General features: G+C 50.5%; 1 protein-coding gene across 1 annotated transcript in view; it reads right to left on the bottom strand.

The window, feature by feature from the left end:
- Window positions 1-15,473, bottom strand: part of LOC121540125 (trinucleotide repeat-containing gene 6A protein) — a 70,248-nt gene that overhangs the window by 35,213 nt on the left and 19,562 nt on the right. The window contains exons 5-6 of the mRNA XM_045207651.1: window positions 6,142-6,366; window positions 2,582-2,808 (exon numbers count right to left, since the gene is read on the bottom strand). Coding sequence (XP_045063586.1) covers window positions 2,582-2,808; window positions 6,142-6,366 — 452 coding nt within the window. The remainder of the gene's footprint in view (window positions 1-2,581; window positions 2,809-6,141; window positions 6,367-15,473) is intronic.

The following is a 15,473-nucleotide window of genomic DNA, read 5'->3' as shown; positions in this document are numbered from 1 at the left end:
TAACATCCAACCACCATATCAATAACCTATACAGAGAGAGACATGGTTAACATCCAACCACCATATCAATAACCTATACAGAGAGAGCCTGGTTAACATCCAACCACCATATCAATAACCTATACAGAGAGAGACCTGGTTAACATCCAACCACCATATCAATAACCTATACAGAGAGAGACCTGGTTAACATCCAACCACCATATCAATAACCTATACAGAGAGAGACCTGGTTAACATCCAACCACCATATCAATAACCTATACAGAGAGAGACCTGGTTAACATCCAACCACCATATCAATAACCTATACAGAGAGAGCTGGTTAACATCCAACCACCATATCAATAACCTATACAGAGAGAGACCTGGTTAACATCCAACCACCATATCAATAACCTATACAGAGAGAGACCTGGTTAACATCCAACCACCATATCAATAACCTATACAGAGAGAGACCTGGTTAACATCCAACCACCATATCAATAACCTATACAGAGAGAGACCTGGTTAACATCCAACCACCATATCAATAACCTATACAGAGAGAGACCTGGTTAACATCCAACCACCATATCAATAACCTATACAGAGAGAGACCTGGTTAACATCCAACCACCATATCAATAACCTATACAGAGAGAGAGACCTGGTTAACATCCAACCACCATAACCTATACAGAGAGAGACCTGGTTAACATCCAACCACCATATCAATAACCTATACAGAGAGAGACCTGGTTAACATCCAACCACCATATCAATAACCTATACAGAGAGAGACCTGGTTAACATCCAACCACCATATCAATAACCTATACAGAGAGAGACCTGGTTAACATCCAACCACCATATCAATAACCTATACAGAGAGAGACCTGGTTAACGTCCAACCACCATATCATTAACCTATACAGAGAGAGACCTGGTTAACATCCAACCACCATATCAATAACCTATACAGAGAGAGACCTGGTTAACCTATACAGAGAGAGACCTGGTTAACATCCAACCATCATATTTTACATTTGAGTCATTTAGCAGACATTATTTTTAAATTTTTAATACTGGCCCCCCGTGGGAATCGAACCCACAACCCTGGCGTTGCAAACGCCATGCTCTACCAACTGAGCTACATCCCTCCCGGTCATTCCCTCCCCTACCCTGGACGACGCTGGCCCATGGGGTCTCCCGGTCGCGGCCCGGCTACGACAGAGTCTGGATTCGAACCAGGATCTCTAGCGGCACGGCGAGCAGTGCGATGCAGCGCCTTAGACCACTGCGCCACTCGGGATAATAACCCATGGTGCTTTGCACAGACAGACCCCTGTTTATTCATGTCCTGAGTCAAGCTCAGTAGCCCACAGCACAGCATCAACCCAAAACAGAAGCATGTCCTCCACTTGATCCTCTGTTGTTGTTTTCCCTGTAAGTATGTAGCCATGTAGGAGACGCTGATCTTTCAGGGCCGGTTTCCCGGACACCAGATTAAGTCTAAAAAGGTGTTGGTGGTCCAGGACTAGGCTTAATCTGTGTCCGGGAAACCGGCCCTCGTTGTACAGTCAATATAACTCCAGTAGAGGCCTATGAGCTGAAGATGTAGTGTACCTTGGGAGAAGAAATAGAACTCAGGTAAAGGCCTAGAAGTTGAAGCTACATCTAGAAGTTGAAGCTACAGCTAGAAGTTGAAGCTACATCTAGAAGTTGAAGCTACAGCTAGAAGTTGAATCTAGAAGTTGAAGCTACATCTAGAAGTTGAAGCTACAACTAGAAATTGAAGCTACATCTAGAAGTTGAAGCTAAATCTAGAAGTTGAAGCTACATCTAGAAGTTGAGGCTACATCTAGAAGTTGAAGCTACAGCTAGAAGTTGAAGCTACATCTAGAAGATGAATCTAGAAGTTGAAGCTACAGCTAGAAGTTGAGGCTACAGCTAGAAGTTGAAGATACATCTAGAAGTTGAATCTAGAAGTTGAAGCTACATCTAGTAGTAGAATCTAGAAGTTGAAGCTACATCTAGAAGTTGAAGCTACATCTAGAAGTTGAAGTCACATCTAGAAGTTGAAGTCACATCTAGAAGTTGAAGCTACATCTAGAAGTTGAAGCTACATCTAGAAGTTGAGGCTACAGCTAGAAGTTGAAGCTACATCTAGAAGTTGAAGCTACATCTAGAAGTTGAAGCTACATCTAGAAGTTGAAGCTACATCTAGTAGTAGAATCTAGAAGTTGAAGCTAAATCTAGAAGTTGAAGCTAAATCTAGAAGTTGAAGCTACATCTAGAAGTTGAAGCTACATCTAGAAGTTGAAGCTACAGCTAGAAGTTGAAGCTACATCTAGAAGTTGAAGCTACATCTAGAAGTTGAAGCTACAGCTAGAAGTTGAAGCTACATCTAGAAGTTGAAGTCACAGCTAGAAGTTGAAGCTACATCTAGAAGTTGAAGTCACAGCTAGAAGTTGAAGCTACATCTAGAAGTTGAAGCTACAGCTAGAAGTTGAAGCTACATCTAGAAGTTGAAGTCACAGCTAGAAGTTGAAGCTACATCTAGAAGTTGAAGCTACATCTAGAAGCTGCAGTATACCTTGGGAGGGACTTTCTTCATGTAGTTCCAGCTGTGTTGCTGTGGGCCATTGTTCCTGTTGTCCTGACCGTGGCCGTCTCTGTGACCGTCTCTCTCCCTGTCTCTGTGACTAGGGGTGTTGCTCCACATCCCAATCTCCACCTCCTCCTCTGGCTCCCAGCTGGACTGGCACGACACCTCCTCCCCACACCAGCTACTACTCTCCTGCTGCTGCATGGGCTTGGGACCTGGAGAGAGACGGAGGGAGAGAACAGGGGGATGAGACCTGGAGAGAGACGGGGGGAGAGAACAGGGGGATGAGACCTGGAGAGACGGGGGGAGAGAACAGGGGGATGAGACCCGGAGAGAGACGGGGGGAGAGAACAGGGGGATGAGACCCGGAGAGAGACGGGGGAGAGCGAACAGGGGGATGAGACCTGGAGAGAGAAGAGGGGAGAGAAGAGGGGAGAGAACAGGGTGATGAGACCTGGAGAGAGACGGGGGGAGAGAACAGGGGGATGAGACCTGGAGAGAGAACAGGGGGATGAGACCTGGAGAGAGACGGGGGGAGAGAACAGGGGGATGAGACCTGGAGAGAGAACAGGGGGATGAGACCTGGAGAGAGACGGGGAGAGAACAGGGGATGAGACCTGGAGAGAGACGGGGAGAAAACAGGGGATGAGACCTGGAGAGAGACGGGGGGAGAGAACAGGGGGATGAGACCTGGAGAGAGACGGGGGGAGAGAACAGGGGGATGAGACCTGGAGAGAGACGGGGAGAGAACAGGGGGGTGAGACCTGGAGAGAGACGGGGGAGAGAACAGGGGGATGAGACCTGGAGAGAGACGGGGGGAGAGAACAGGGGGATGAGACCTGGGGGAGAGAACAGGGGATGAGACCTGGAGAGAGACGGGGGAGAGAACAGGGGATGAGACCTGGAGAGACGGGGGAGAGAACAGGGGGATGAGACCTGGAGAGAGAACAGGGGATGAGACCTGGAGAGAGACGGGGAGAGAACAGGGGGATGAGACCTGGAGAGAGAACAGGGGGATGAGACCTGGAGAGAGACGGGGGGAGAGAACAGGGGGATGAGACCTGGAGAGAGAACAGGGGGATGAGACCTGGAGAGAGACGGGGAGAGAACAGGGGGATGAGACCTGGAGAGAGAACAGGGGATGAGACCTGGAGAGACGGGGGAGAGAACAGGGGATGAGACCTGGAGAGACGGGGGAGAGAACAGGGGGATGAGACCTGGAGAGAGACGGGGGGAGAGAACAGGGGGATGAGACCTGGAGAGAGACGGGGGGAGAGAACAGGGGGATGAGACCTGGAGAGAGACGGGGGGATAGGACCTGGAGAGAGAAGAGGGGATAGGACCTGGAGAGAGAAGAGGGGATAGGACCCGGAGAGAGAAGGAGGGGATAGGACCTGGAGAGAGAAGAGGGGATAGGACCCGGAGAGAGAAGGAGGGGATAGGACCTGGAGAGAGGAGGGGATAGGACCCGGAGAGAGAAGAGGGGATAGGACCTGGAGAGAGGAGGGGATAGGACCTGGAGAGAGAGAGGGGATAGGACCCGGAGAGAGAAGAGGGGATAGGACCTGGAGAGAGAAGAGGGGATAGGACCTGGAGAGAGAAGAGGGGATAGGACCCGGAGAGAGAAGAGGGATAGGACCCGGAGAGAGAGAGGGGATAGGACCTGGAGAGAGAAGAGGGGATAGGACCCGGAGAGAGAAGAGGGGATAGGACCTGGAGAGAGAAGAGGGGATAGGACCTGGAGAGAGAAGAGGGGATAGGACCTGGAGAGAGAAGAGGGGATAGGACCCGGAGAGAGAAGAGGGGATAGGACCTGGAGAGAGAAGAGGGGATAGGACCTGGAGAGAGAAGAGGGGATAGGACCTGGAGAGAGAAGAGGGGATAGGACCTGGAGAGAGAAGAGGGGATAGGACCCGGAGAGAGAAGAGGGGGATAGGACCTGGAGAGAGAAGAGGGGATAGGACCTGAGAGAGAAGAGGGGATAGGACCTGGAGAGAGAAGAGGGGGATAGGACCTGGAGAGAGGAGGGGATAGGACCTGGAGACAGAAGAGGGGATAGGACCTGGAGAGAGAAGAGGGGATAGGACCTGGAGAGAGAAGAGGGGATAGGACCTGGAGAGAGAAGAGGGGATAGGACCTGGAGAGAGAAGAGGGGATAGGACCTGGAGAGAGAAGAGGGGATAGGACCTGGAGAGAGGAGGGGATAGGACCTGGAGAGAGAAGGAGGGGATAGGACCTGGAGAGAGAAGAGGGGATAGGACCTGGAGAGAGAAGAGGGGATAGGACTCGGAGAGAGAAGAGGGGATAGGACCTGGAGACAGAAGAGGGGATAGGACCTGGAGAGAGAAGGAGGGGATAGGACCTGGAGACAGAAGAGGGGATAGGACCTGGAGAGAGAAGAGGGGATAGGACCTGGAGACAGAAGAGGGGATAGGACCTGGAGAGAGAAGGAGGGGATAGGACCCGGAGAGAGAAGAGGGGATAGGACCTGGAGAGAGGAGGGGATAGGACCTGGAGAGAGAAGAGGGGATAGGACCCGGAGAGAGAAGAGGGGATAGGACCTGGAGAGAGAAGAGGGGATAGGACCTGGAGAGAGGAGGGGATAGGACCTGGAGAGAGAAGAGGGGATAGGACCTGGAGAGAGGAGGGGATAGGACCTGGAGAGAGAAGAGGGGATAGGACCTGGAGAGAGAAGAGGGGATAGGACCCGGAGAGAGAAGAGGGGATAGGACCTGGAGAACAGGGGATGAGTGTGTTGGTATTTGGCTCCTGAGTGGCGCAGCGGTCTAAGGCACTGCATCTCAGTGCTTGAGGCGTCACTACAGACCCCCTGGTTCGATTCCAGGCTGTATCACAACCGGCCGTGATTGGGAGTCCCATAGGGCGGCGCACAATTGGCCCAGCGTCGTCCGGGTTTGGCCGGTGTAGGCCGTCATTGCAAATAAGAATTTGTTCTTAACTGACTTGCCTAGTTAAATAAAGGTTAATTAAAAAATATAAATAAATACAAAATAGGTCCAGTGTAATGTGTTGTTTTACAGGGTCAGCCATAGTAGTATGATAGGTCCAGTGTAATGTGTTGTTTTACAGGGTCAGCCATAGTAGTATGATAGGTCCAGTGTAATGTGGTTGTAAAAGGAGAGAGGGGACTGTCTCACCAGGTTGGTGTGTCTCTCTCTCTCTGTCCTGGTAGTAAAAGGAGAGAGGGGACTGTCTCACCAGGTTGGTGTGTCTCTCTCTCTCTGTCCTGGTAGTAAAAGGAGAGAGGGGACTGTCTCACCAGGTTGGTGTGTCTCTCTCTCTCTGTCCTGGTTGTAAAAGGAGAGAGGGGACTGTCTCACCAGGTTGGTGTGTCTCTCTCTCTCTGTCCTGGTTGTAAAAGGAGAGAGGGGACTGTCTCACCAGGTTGGTGTCTCTCTCTCTCTCTGTCCTGGTAGTAAAAGGAGAGAGGGGACTGTCTCACCAGGTTGGTGTGTCTCTCTCTCTCTGTCCTGGTTGTAAAAGGAGAGAGGGGACTGTCTCACCAGGTTGATGTGTGCGTGTCTCACCAGGTTTGTGGTGGTTCTGTGGTCCAGGTCCTCCCCAGCCTCCTGTCCCAGAGTTATCCCCCCTGTCTCTGTCCCCTCTGTGTCCCAGCTCCTCCCAGGTGGAGCTGGTGTCCATGGGTTTCCCCCAGGCCGATGTCCCGTTGTCCACAGAGACAGGGGGGCCTGACGGCTCGCGCCACGTTCCTGACTCCATTTTCTGGGGACCCCCGAACTGATCACCCCAACCTGGAGGGAGGAGAGAGAGAGAGAGAGAGGGGAGGAGGGAGGAGGTACGTAAGATGGAGATTCCTAAATGACAGGTAACCAAGTCCCTTCTGGACTCTGCTGTTGTACTGACTCCAATAGATCAATAGAAGACTAATGTTGTACTGACTCCAATAGATCAATAGAAGACTAACTGGGTTTCTAGCCTCGTCACAGATCTGTAGCGCGCTAGAAAAACGCTGATTTGATTTCTTTGCCCGATTCAGTTTTCACCATTTTTTTTTTTTTTTCAGGTTTCCGTTTCCCCTTTAATTCAAGTGTGCGCCTAGCAAGAGGCTGTTGTTTAGCTGTGTTTATGTAGCGCCTAGCAAGAGGCTGTTGGTTAGCTGTGTTTATGTAGCGCCTAGCAAGAGGCTGTTGTTTAGCTGTGGTTATGTAGCGCCTAGCAAGAGGCTGTTGGTTAGCTGTGTTTATGTAGCGCCTAGCAAGAGGCTGTTGTTTAGCTGTGTGTTTATGTAGCGCCTAGCAAGAGGCTGTTGTTTAGCTGTGTGTTTATGTAGCGCCTAGCAAGAGGCTGTTGTTTAGCTGTGTTTATGTAGCGCCTAGCAAGAGGCTGTTGTTTAGCTGTGTTTATGTAGCGCCTAGCAAGAGGCTGTTGTTTAGCTGTGTGTTTATGTAGCGCCTAGCAAGAGGCTGTTGTTTAGCTGTGTTTATGTAGCGCCTAGCAAGAGGCTGTTGTTTAGCTGTGTGTTTATGTAGCGCCTAGCAAGAGGCTGTTGTTTAGCTGTGTTTATGTAGCGCCTAGCAAGAGGCTGTTGTTTAGCTGTGTGTTTATGTAGCGCCTAGCAAGAGGCTGTTGTTTAGCTGTGTTTATGTAGCGCCTAGCAAGAGGCTGTTGTTTAGCTGTGTTTATGTAGCGCCTAGCAAGAGGCTGTTGGTTAGCTGTGTTTATGTAGCGCCTAGCAAGAGGCTGTTGGTTAGCTGTGTTTATGTAGCGCCTAGCAAGAGGCTGTTGTTTAGCTGTGTTTATGTAGCGCCTAGCAAGAGGCTGTTGTTTAGCTGTGTGTTTATGTAGCGCCTAGCAAGAGGCTGTTGTTTAGCTGTGTTTATGTAGCGCCTAGCAAGAGGCTGTTGTTTAGCTGTGTTTATGTAGCGCCTAGCAAGAGGCTGTTGGTTAGCTGTGTTTATGTAGCGCCTAGCAAGAGGCTGTTGGTTAGCTGTGTTTATGTAGCACCTAGCAAGAGGCTGTTGTTTAGCTGTGTTTATGTAGCGCCTAGCAAGAGGCTGTTGGTTAGCTGTGTTTATGTAGCGCCTAGCAAGAGGCTGTTGTTTAGCTGTGTTTATGTAGCGCCTAGCAAGAGGCTGTTGTTTAGCTGTGTTTATGTAGCGCCTAGCAAGAGGCTGTTGTTTAGCTGTGTTTATGTAGCGCCTAGCAAGAGGCTGTTGTTTAGCTGTGTGTTTATGTAGCGCCTAGCAAGAGGCTGTTGTTTAGCTGTGTTTATGTAGCGCCTAGCAAGAGGCTGTTGTTTAGCTGTGTTTATGTAGCGCCTAGCAAGAGGCTGTTGTTTAGCTGTGTTTATGTAGCACCTAGCAAGAGGCTGTTGTTTAGCTGTGTTTATGTAGCGCCTAGCAAGAGGCTGTTGTTTAGCTGTGTTTATGTAGCACCTAGCAAGAGGCTGTTGTTTAGCTGTGTGTTTATGTAGCGCCTAGCAAGAGGCTGTTGTTTAGCTGTGTTTATGTAGCACCTAGCAAGAGGCTGTTGTTTAGCTGTGTTTATGTAGCGCCTAAGCAAGAGGCTGTTGGTTAGCTGTGTTTATGTAGCGCCTAGCAAGAGGCTGTTGGTTAGCTGTGTTTATGTAGCACCTAGCAAGAGGCTGTTGGTTAGCTGTGTTTATGTAGCGCCTAAGCAAGAGGCTGTTGGTTAGCTGTGTTTATGTAGCGCCTAGCAAGAGGCTGTTGTTTAGCTGTGTTTATGTAGCGCCTAGCAAGAGGCTGTTGTTTAGCTGTGTTTATGTAGTGGGACGGTTGAGTATATACCCAGTGGATTGATGAAAAATAATCAGGATATCGTTCTGCCAGGTAAACATGGGCCTACTTTGTAGTTAACATTTTAATTGAGAGTTTTTTTGGGGCTAAGCCTTTCCATCTCTACCAGAAGACTGTCTTCATCAGCGTCGTCGCTAACGGTTACACAGAGTGCTAGATGCGCGCGCCGCACAGAAAGACGGGGAATTCTCGTTGCCTCTTCGGAAAGTTGCAGAAAATACTAAATCGCTGATGCATTCTGTTCATGTCTTACAATAACCGTAGGAAAATTCACTAATTTTCAATACATTTAGTTGATTCCCTACTAAGTTCAATACATTTAGTTGATTCCCTACTAAGTTCAATACATTTAGTTGATTCCCTACTAAGTTCAATACATTTAAGTTGATTCCCTACTAAGTTCAATACATTTAAGTTGATTCCCTACTAAGTTCAATACATTTAGTTGATTCCCTACTAAGTTCAATACATTTAGTTGATTCCCTACTAAGTTCAATACATTTAGTTGATTCCCTACTAAGTTCAATACATTTAGTTGATTCCCTACTAAGTTCAATACGTTTGAATATTGTTGAATTCAGTTTTAATGTCTGGATTCCATGATTCTGTCTGCGTTCTCTGCGATGCAGATTTTATAGAGGCCTGTATCTGTGCGATGTTATAGAGGCCTGTATCTGTGTGATGTTATAGAGGCCTGTATCTGTGTGTGATTTTAGAGGCCTGTATCTGTGTGATGTTATAGAGGCCTGTATCTGTGTGATTTTATAGAGGCCTGTATCTGTGTGATTTTATAGAGGCCTGTATCTGTGTGATTTTATAGAGGCCTGTATCTGTGTGATGTTATAGAGGCCTGTATCTGTGTGATGTTATAGAGGCCTGTATCTGTGTGATTTTAAAGAGGCCTGTATCTGTGTGATTTTATAGAGGCCTGTATCTGTGTGATTTTATAGAGGCCTGTATCTGTGTGATTTTATAGAGGCCTGTGTCTGTGTGATTTTATAGAGGCCTGTATCTGTGTGTGATTTTATAGAGGCCTGTATCTGTGTGCTTTTATAGAGGCCTATATCTGTGTGATGTTATAGAGGCCTGTATCTGTGTGATGTCATAGGGGCCTGTATCTGTGTGATGTCATAGAGCCCTGTATCTGTGTGATTTTATAGAGGCCTGTATCTGTGTGATGTTATAGAGGCCTGTATCTGTGTGATGTTATAGAGGCCTGTATCTGTGTGTGATTTTATAGACGCCTGTATCTGTGTGTGATTTTATAGAGGCCTGTATATATGTGTGATTTTATAAAGGCCTGTATCTGTGTGATTTTATAGAGGCCTGTGTCTGTGTGATTTTATAGAGGCCTGTATCTGTGTGTGATTTTATAGAGGCCTGTATCTGTGTGCTTTTATAGAGGCCTATATCTGTGTGATGTTATAGAGGCCTGTATCTGTGTGATGTCATAGGGGCCTGTATCTGTGTGATGTCATAGAGCCCTGTATCTGTGTGATTTTATAGAGGCCTGTATCTGTGTGTGATTTTATAGACGCCTGTATCTGTGTGTGATTTTATAGAGGCCTGTATATATGTGTGATTTTATAAAGGCCTGTATCTGTGTGATTTTATAGAGGCCTGTGTCTGTGTGATTTTATAGAGGCCTGTATCTGTGTGTGCTGTCTTGCCAACGCTGAAAATGAATGAATGAACAAATGGACGAGGTGCGCCTCTGGTCCTGGTCAAAAGTAGTGCACTATGTAGGGAATAGGGTTCCATAGAGCTCTGGTCAAAAGTAGTGCACTATATAGGGAATAGGGTGTCATAGAGCTCTGGTCTAAAGTAGTGCACTATATAGGGAATAGGGTGTCATAGAGCTCTGGTCTAAAGTAGTGCACTATATAGAGAATAGGGTGTCACAGAGCTCTGGTCAAAAGTAGTGCACTATATAGGGAATAGGGTGTCATAGAGCTCTGGTCTAAAGTAGTGCACTATATAGAGAATAGGGTGTCACAGAGCTCTGGTCAAAAGTAGTGCACTATATAGGGAATAGGGTGTCATAGAGCTCTGGTCTAAAGTAGTGTACTATATAGGGAATAGGGTGTCATAGAGCTCTGGTCTAAAGTAGTGCACTATATAGAGAATAGGGTGTCACAGAGCTCTGATCTAAAGTAGTGCACTATATAGGGAATAGGGTGTCATAAAGCTCTGGTCTAAAGTAGTGCACTATATAGGGAATAGGGTGGCATTTTGTTCAGCAGTTCTGTGTCTGGTAGTAGAGAACAGCCCTGTTCAGAGACCCCTGCTCTGGTCACCAGGGGACCCCGTAGCAACAGGCTTATGTAAGCTTTGTTTACTTACACTGACTGACTGTCTCTGTGTGTGAGTGTCTGTGTGTCTGTGTGTGGTTGAGTGTCTGTGTGTGTGTGTGTGTGTGTGTGTGTGTGTCTGTGTGTGACTCCAGGTCTCTGCCCCCCACCCCCCCCTCTCAGTAAAAATAGAGCTGATCGCTGCTCCAATGTCCCATGTGACTGACCTATCACACACACACTAACGCTGTCCGTGGAGGGCTTCTGTTATCAGTAGCTGACTGGTTAAACGCTGTCCGCGGAGGGCTTCTGTTATCAGTAGCTGACTGGTTAAACGCTGTCCGAGGAGGGCTTCTGTTATCAGTAGCTGACTGGTTAAACGCTGTCCGCGGAGGGCTTCTGTTATCAGTAGCTGACTGGTTAAACGCTGTCCGAGGAGGGCTTCTGTTATCAGTAGCTGACTGGTTAAACGCTGTCCGCGGAGGGCTTCTGTTATCAGTAGCTGACTGGTTAAACGCTGTCCGCGGAGGGCTTCTGTTATCAGTAGCTGACTGGTTAAACGCTGTCCGTGGAGGGCTTCTGTTATCAGTAGCTGACTGGTTAAACGCTGTCCGCGGAGGGCTTCTGTTATCAGTAGCTGACTGGTTAAACGCTGTCCGAGGAGGGCTTCTGTTATCAGTAGCTGACTGGTTAAACGCTGTCCGAGGAGGGCTTCTGTTATCAGTAGCTGACTGGTTAAACGCTGTCCGAGGAGGGCTTCTGTTATCAGTAGCTGACTGGTTAAACGCTGTCCGCGGAGGGCTTCTGTTATCAGTAGCTGACTGGTTAAACGCTGTCTCGCGGAGGGCTTCTGTTATCAGTAGCTGACTGGTTAAACGCTGTCCGCGGAGGGCTTCTGTTATCAGTAGCTGACTGGTTAAACGCTGTCCGCGGAGGGCTTCTGTTATCAGTAGCTGACTGGTTAAACGCTGTCCGTGGAGGGCTTCTGTTATCAGTAGCTGACTGGTTAAACGCTGTCCGCGGAGGGCTTCTGTTATCAGTAGCTGACTGGTTAAACGCTGTCCGTGGAGGGCTTCTGTTATCAGTAGCTGACTGGTTAAACGCTGTCCGCGGAGGGCTTCTGTTATCAGTAGCTGACTGGTTAAACGCTGTCCGCGGAGGGCTTCTGTTATCAGTAGCTGACTGGTTAAACGCTGTCCACGGAGGGCTTCTGTTATCAGTAGCTGACTGGTTAAACGCTGTCCGTGGAGGGCTTCTGTTATCAGTAGCTGACTGGTTAAACGCTGTCCGTGGAGGGCTTCTGTTATCAGTAGCTGACTGGTTAAACGCTGTCCGCGGAGGGCTTCTGTTATCAGTAGCTGACTGGTTAAACGCTGTCCGCGGAGGGCTTCTGTTATCAGTAGCTGACTGGTTAAACGCTGTCCGCGGAGGGCTTCTGTTATCAGTAGCTGACAGGTTAAACGCTGTCCGCGGAGGGCTTCTGTTATCAGTAGCTGACTGGTTAAACGCTGTCCGCGGAGGGCTTCTGTTATCAGTAGCTGACTGGTTAAACGCTGTCCGCGGAGGGCTTCTGTTCTCAGTAGCTGACTGGTTAAACGCTGTCCGAGGAGGGCTTCTGTTATCAGTAGCTGACTGGTTAAACGCTGTCCGCGGAGGGCTTCTCTCACCCCTTTCTCTCAGTCTCTCCCCTCTTTCTCTCTGTCTCTCCCCACTTTCTCTGTCTCCCCCCTTTCTCTCAGTCTCCCCCCTTTCTCTGTCTCTCCCCCTTTCTCAGCCCCCCCCCCTTCCTCTGTCTCCCCCTTCCTCCCAGTCTCCCCTCCTTTCCTCTCAGTCTCTCCCCCTTTCCTCTCAGTCTCTCCCCCTTTCCCTCAGTCTCTCCCCCTTTCCTCTCAGTCTCCCCCCCTTTCCCTCAGTCTCCCCTCCTTTCCTCTCAGTCTCTCCCCCTTTCCTCTCAGTCTCTCCCCCTTTCTCAGCCCCGCCCTCTCAGTCTCCCCCCTTTCCTCCCAGTCTCCCCCCTTTCCCTCAGTCTCCCCTCCTTTCCTCTCAGTCTCCCCCTTCCTCTCAGTCTCCCCCTTTCCTTCAGTCTCCCCCCTTTCCTCTCAGTCTCCCCCTTTCCTCTCAGTCTCCCCCCTTTCTCTCAGTCTCCCCCCTTTCCTCTCAGTCTCCCCCCCTTTCCTCTCAGTCTCTCCTCCTTTCCTCTCAGTCTCCCCCCCTTTCCCTCAGTCTCTCCCCCTTTCCTCTCAGTCTCTCCTCCTTTCCCTCAGTCTCCCCCCCTTTCCTCTCAGTCTCCCCCCCTTTCCTCTCAGTCTCTCCCCCTTTCCTCTCAGTCTCTCCCCCTTTCCCTCAGTCTCTCCCCCTTTCCTCTCAGTCTCTCCCCCTTTCCCTCAGTCTCTCCCCCTTTCCCTCAGTCTCTCCCCCTTTCCTCTCAGTCTCCCCCCTTCTCTCAGTCTCTCCCCCTTTCCTCTCAGTCTCCCCCCCTTTCCTCTCAGTCTCCCCCCTTTCCCTCAGTCTCTCCCCCTTTCCTCTCAGTCTCCCCCCTTTCCCTCAGTCTCTCCCCCCTTTCCTCTCAGTCTCCCCCCTTTCCCTCAGTCTCTCCCCCTTTCCCTCAGTCTCTCCCCCTTTCCTCTCAGTCTCCCCCCTTTCCCTCAGTCTCTCCCCCTTTCCCTCAGTCTCTCCCCCTTTCCTCTCAGTCTCCCCCCTTTTCCCTCAGTCTCTCCCCCTTTCCTCTCAGTCTCTCCCCCTTTCCTCTCAGTCTCTCCCCCTTTCCTCTCAGTCTCCCCCCATTTCCTCTCAGTCTCTCCCCCTTTCCTCTCAGTCTCCCCCCTTTCCCTCAGTCTCTCCCCTTTCCTCTCAGTCTCTCCCTTTCCCTCAGTCTCTCCCCCTTTCCTCTCAGTCTCTCCCCCTTTCCTCTCAGTCTCTCCCCCTTTCCTCTCAGTCTCTCCCCCCTTTCCTCTCAGTCTCTCCCCCTTTCCTCTCAGTCTCTCCCCCTTTTCCCCTCAGTCTCTCCCCCCCTTTCCCTCAGTCTCTCCCCCTTTCCTCTCTGTCTCTCCCCCTTTCCTCTCAGTCTCTCCTCCTTTCCCTCAGTCTCTCCCCCCTTTCCTCTCAGTCTCCCCCCTTTCCTCTCAGTCTCTCCCCCCTTTCCTCTCAGTCTCTCCCCCTTTCCTCTCCGTCTCCCCCCTTTCCTCTCAGTCTCTCCCCCTTTCCCTCAGTCTCTCCCCCTTTCCCTCAGTCTCTCCCCCTTTCCTCTCAGTCTCTCCCCTTTCCCTCAGTCTCTCCCCCCTTTCCTCTCAGTCTCTCCCCCTTTCCTCTCAGTCTCTCCCCCCTTTCCTCTCAGTCTCTCCCCCTTTCCCTCAGTCTCCCCTCCTTTCCTCTCAGTCTCTCCCCCTTTCCTCTCAGTCTCTCCCCCTTTTCTCAGCCCCCGCCCTCTCAGTCTCCCCCTTTCCTCCCAGTCTCCCCCCTTTCCCCTCAGTCTCCCCCTCCTTTCCTCTCAGTCTCCCCCCCTTCCTCTCAGTCTCCCCCCTTTCCTCTCAGTCTCTCCCCCTTTCCTCTCAGTCTCTCCTCCTTTCCTCTCAGTCTCTCCCCCTTTCCCTCAGTCTCTCCCCCTTTCCTCTCAGTCTCTCCCCCCTTTCCTCTCAGTCTCTCCCCCTTTCCCTCAGTCTCTCCCCCTTTCCTCTCAGTCTCTCCCCCCTTCCTCTCAGTCTCCCCCCCTTTCCTCTCAGTCTCTCCCCCCTTCCTCTCAGTCTCCCCCTTTCCTCTGTCTCTCCCCCTTTCCTCTCAGTCTCTCCCCCCTTTCCTCTCAGTCTCTCCCCCTTTCCTCTCAGTCTCTCCCCCTTTCCCTCAGTCTCTCCCCCTTTCCTCTCAGTCTCTCCCCCCTTCCTCTCAGTCTCTCCCCCTTTCCCTCAGTCTCTCCCCCCTTTCCTCTCAGTCTCCCCTCCTTCCTCTCAGTCTCCCCCCTTTCCCTCAGTCTCTCCTCCTTTCCTCTCAGTCTCCCCCCCTTTCCTCTCAGTCTCTCCCCCTTTCCTCTCAGTCTCTCCCCCTTTCCCTCAGTCTCTCCCCCTTTCCCTCAGTCTCTCCCCCTTTCCTCTGTCTCTCCCCCTTTCCCTCAGTCTCTCCCCCTTTCCCTCAGTCTCTCCCCCTTTCCTCTCAGTCTCCCCCCCTTCTCTCAGTCTCTCCCCTTTCCTCTCAGTCTCCCCCTCTCCCTCAGTCTCCCCCCCTTTCCCTCAGTCTCCCCTCCTTCCTCTGTCTCCCCCCTTTCCCTCAGTCTCTCCTCCTTTCCTCTCAGTCTCCCCCCTTTCCTCTCAGTCTCTCCCCCCTTTCTCAGTCTCCCCCCTTTCCTCTCAGTCTCCCCCCTTTCTCTCAGTCTCCCCCCTTTCTCTCAGTCTCCCCCCCCTTCTCTCAGTCTCCCCCCTCCTCTGGAACTCTGTATTTCAGGCCAAACAAAGGTCTGTGTTTCTGTCTGCGCTCTCAGCTCAGAGGGAGAAAACCAATGCTTAGAACATTCCAGAAGGATGACGTAACCATAAAAGCCCTGAACACACACTAAGGGGAGGTGTAGGACACAATGTGGGTGTGTGTGTGTGTGTGTGTGTGTGTGTGTGTGTGTGTGTGTGTGTGGTGTGCGCGTGTGTGTGTGGTGTGTGCGTGTGGTGTGTGTGTGTGTGTGTGGTGTGCGCGTGTGTGTGTACGTGTGTGTGTGTGTGTGTGTGTGTGTGTGTGTGTGTGTGTGTGGTGTGCGCGTGTGTGTGTGGTGTGTGCGTGTGGTGTGTGTGTGTGTGTGGTGTGTGCGTGTGG

This window comes from Coregonus clupeaformis, chromosome 26 (assembly GCF_020615455.1).
Source record: "Coregonus clupeaformis isolate EN_2021a chromosome 26, ASM2061545v1, whole genome shotgun sequence".
Classification (NCBI taxonomy): Eukaryota; Metazoa; Chordata; class Actinopteri; order Salmoniformes; family Salmonidae; genus Coregonus; species Coregonus clupeaformis.
This window is presented reverse-complemented; position numbering and strand designations above follow the sequence as displayed.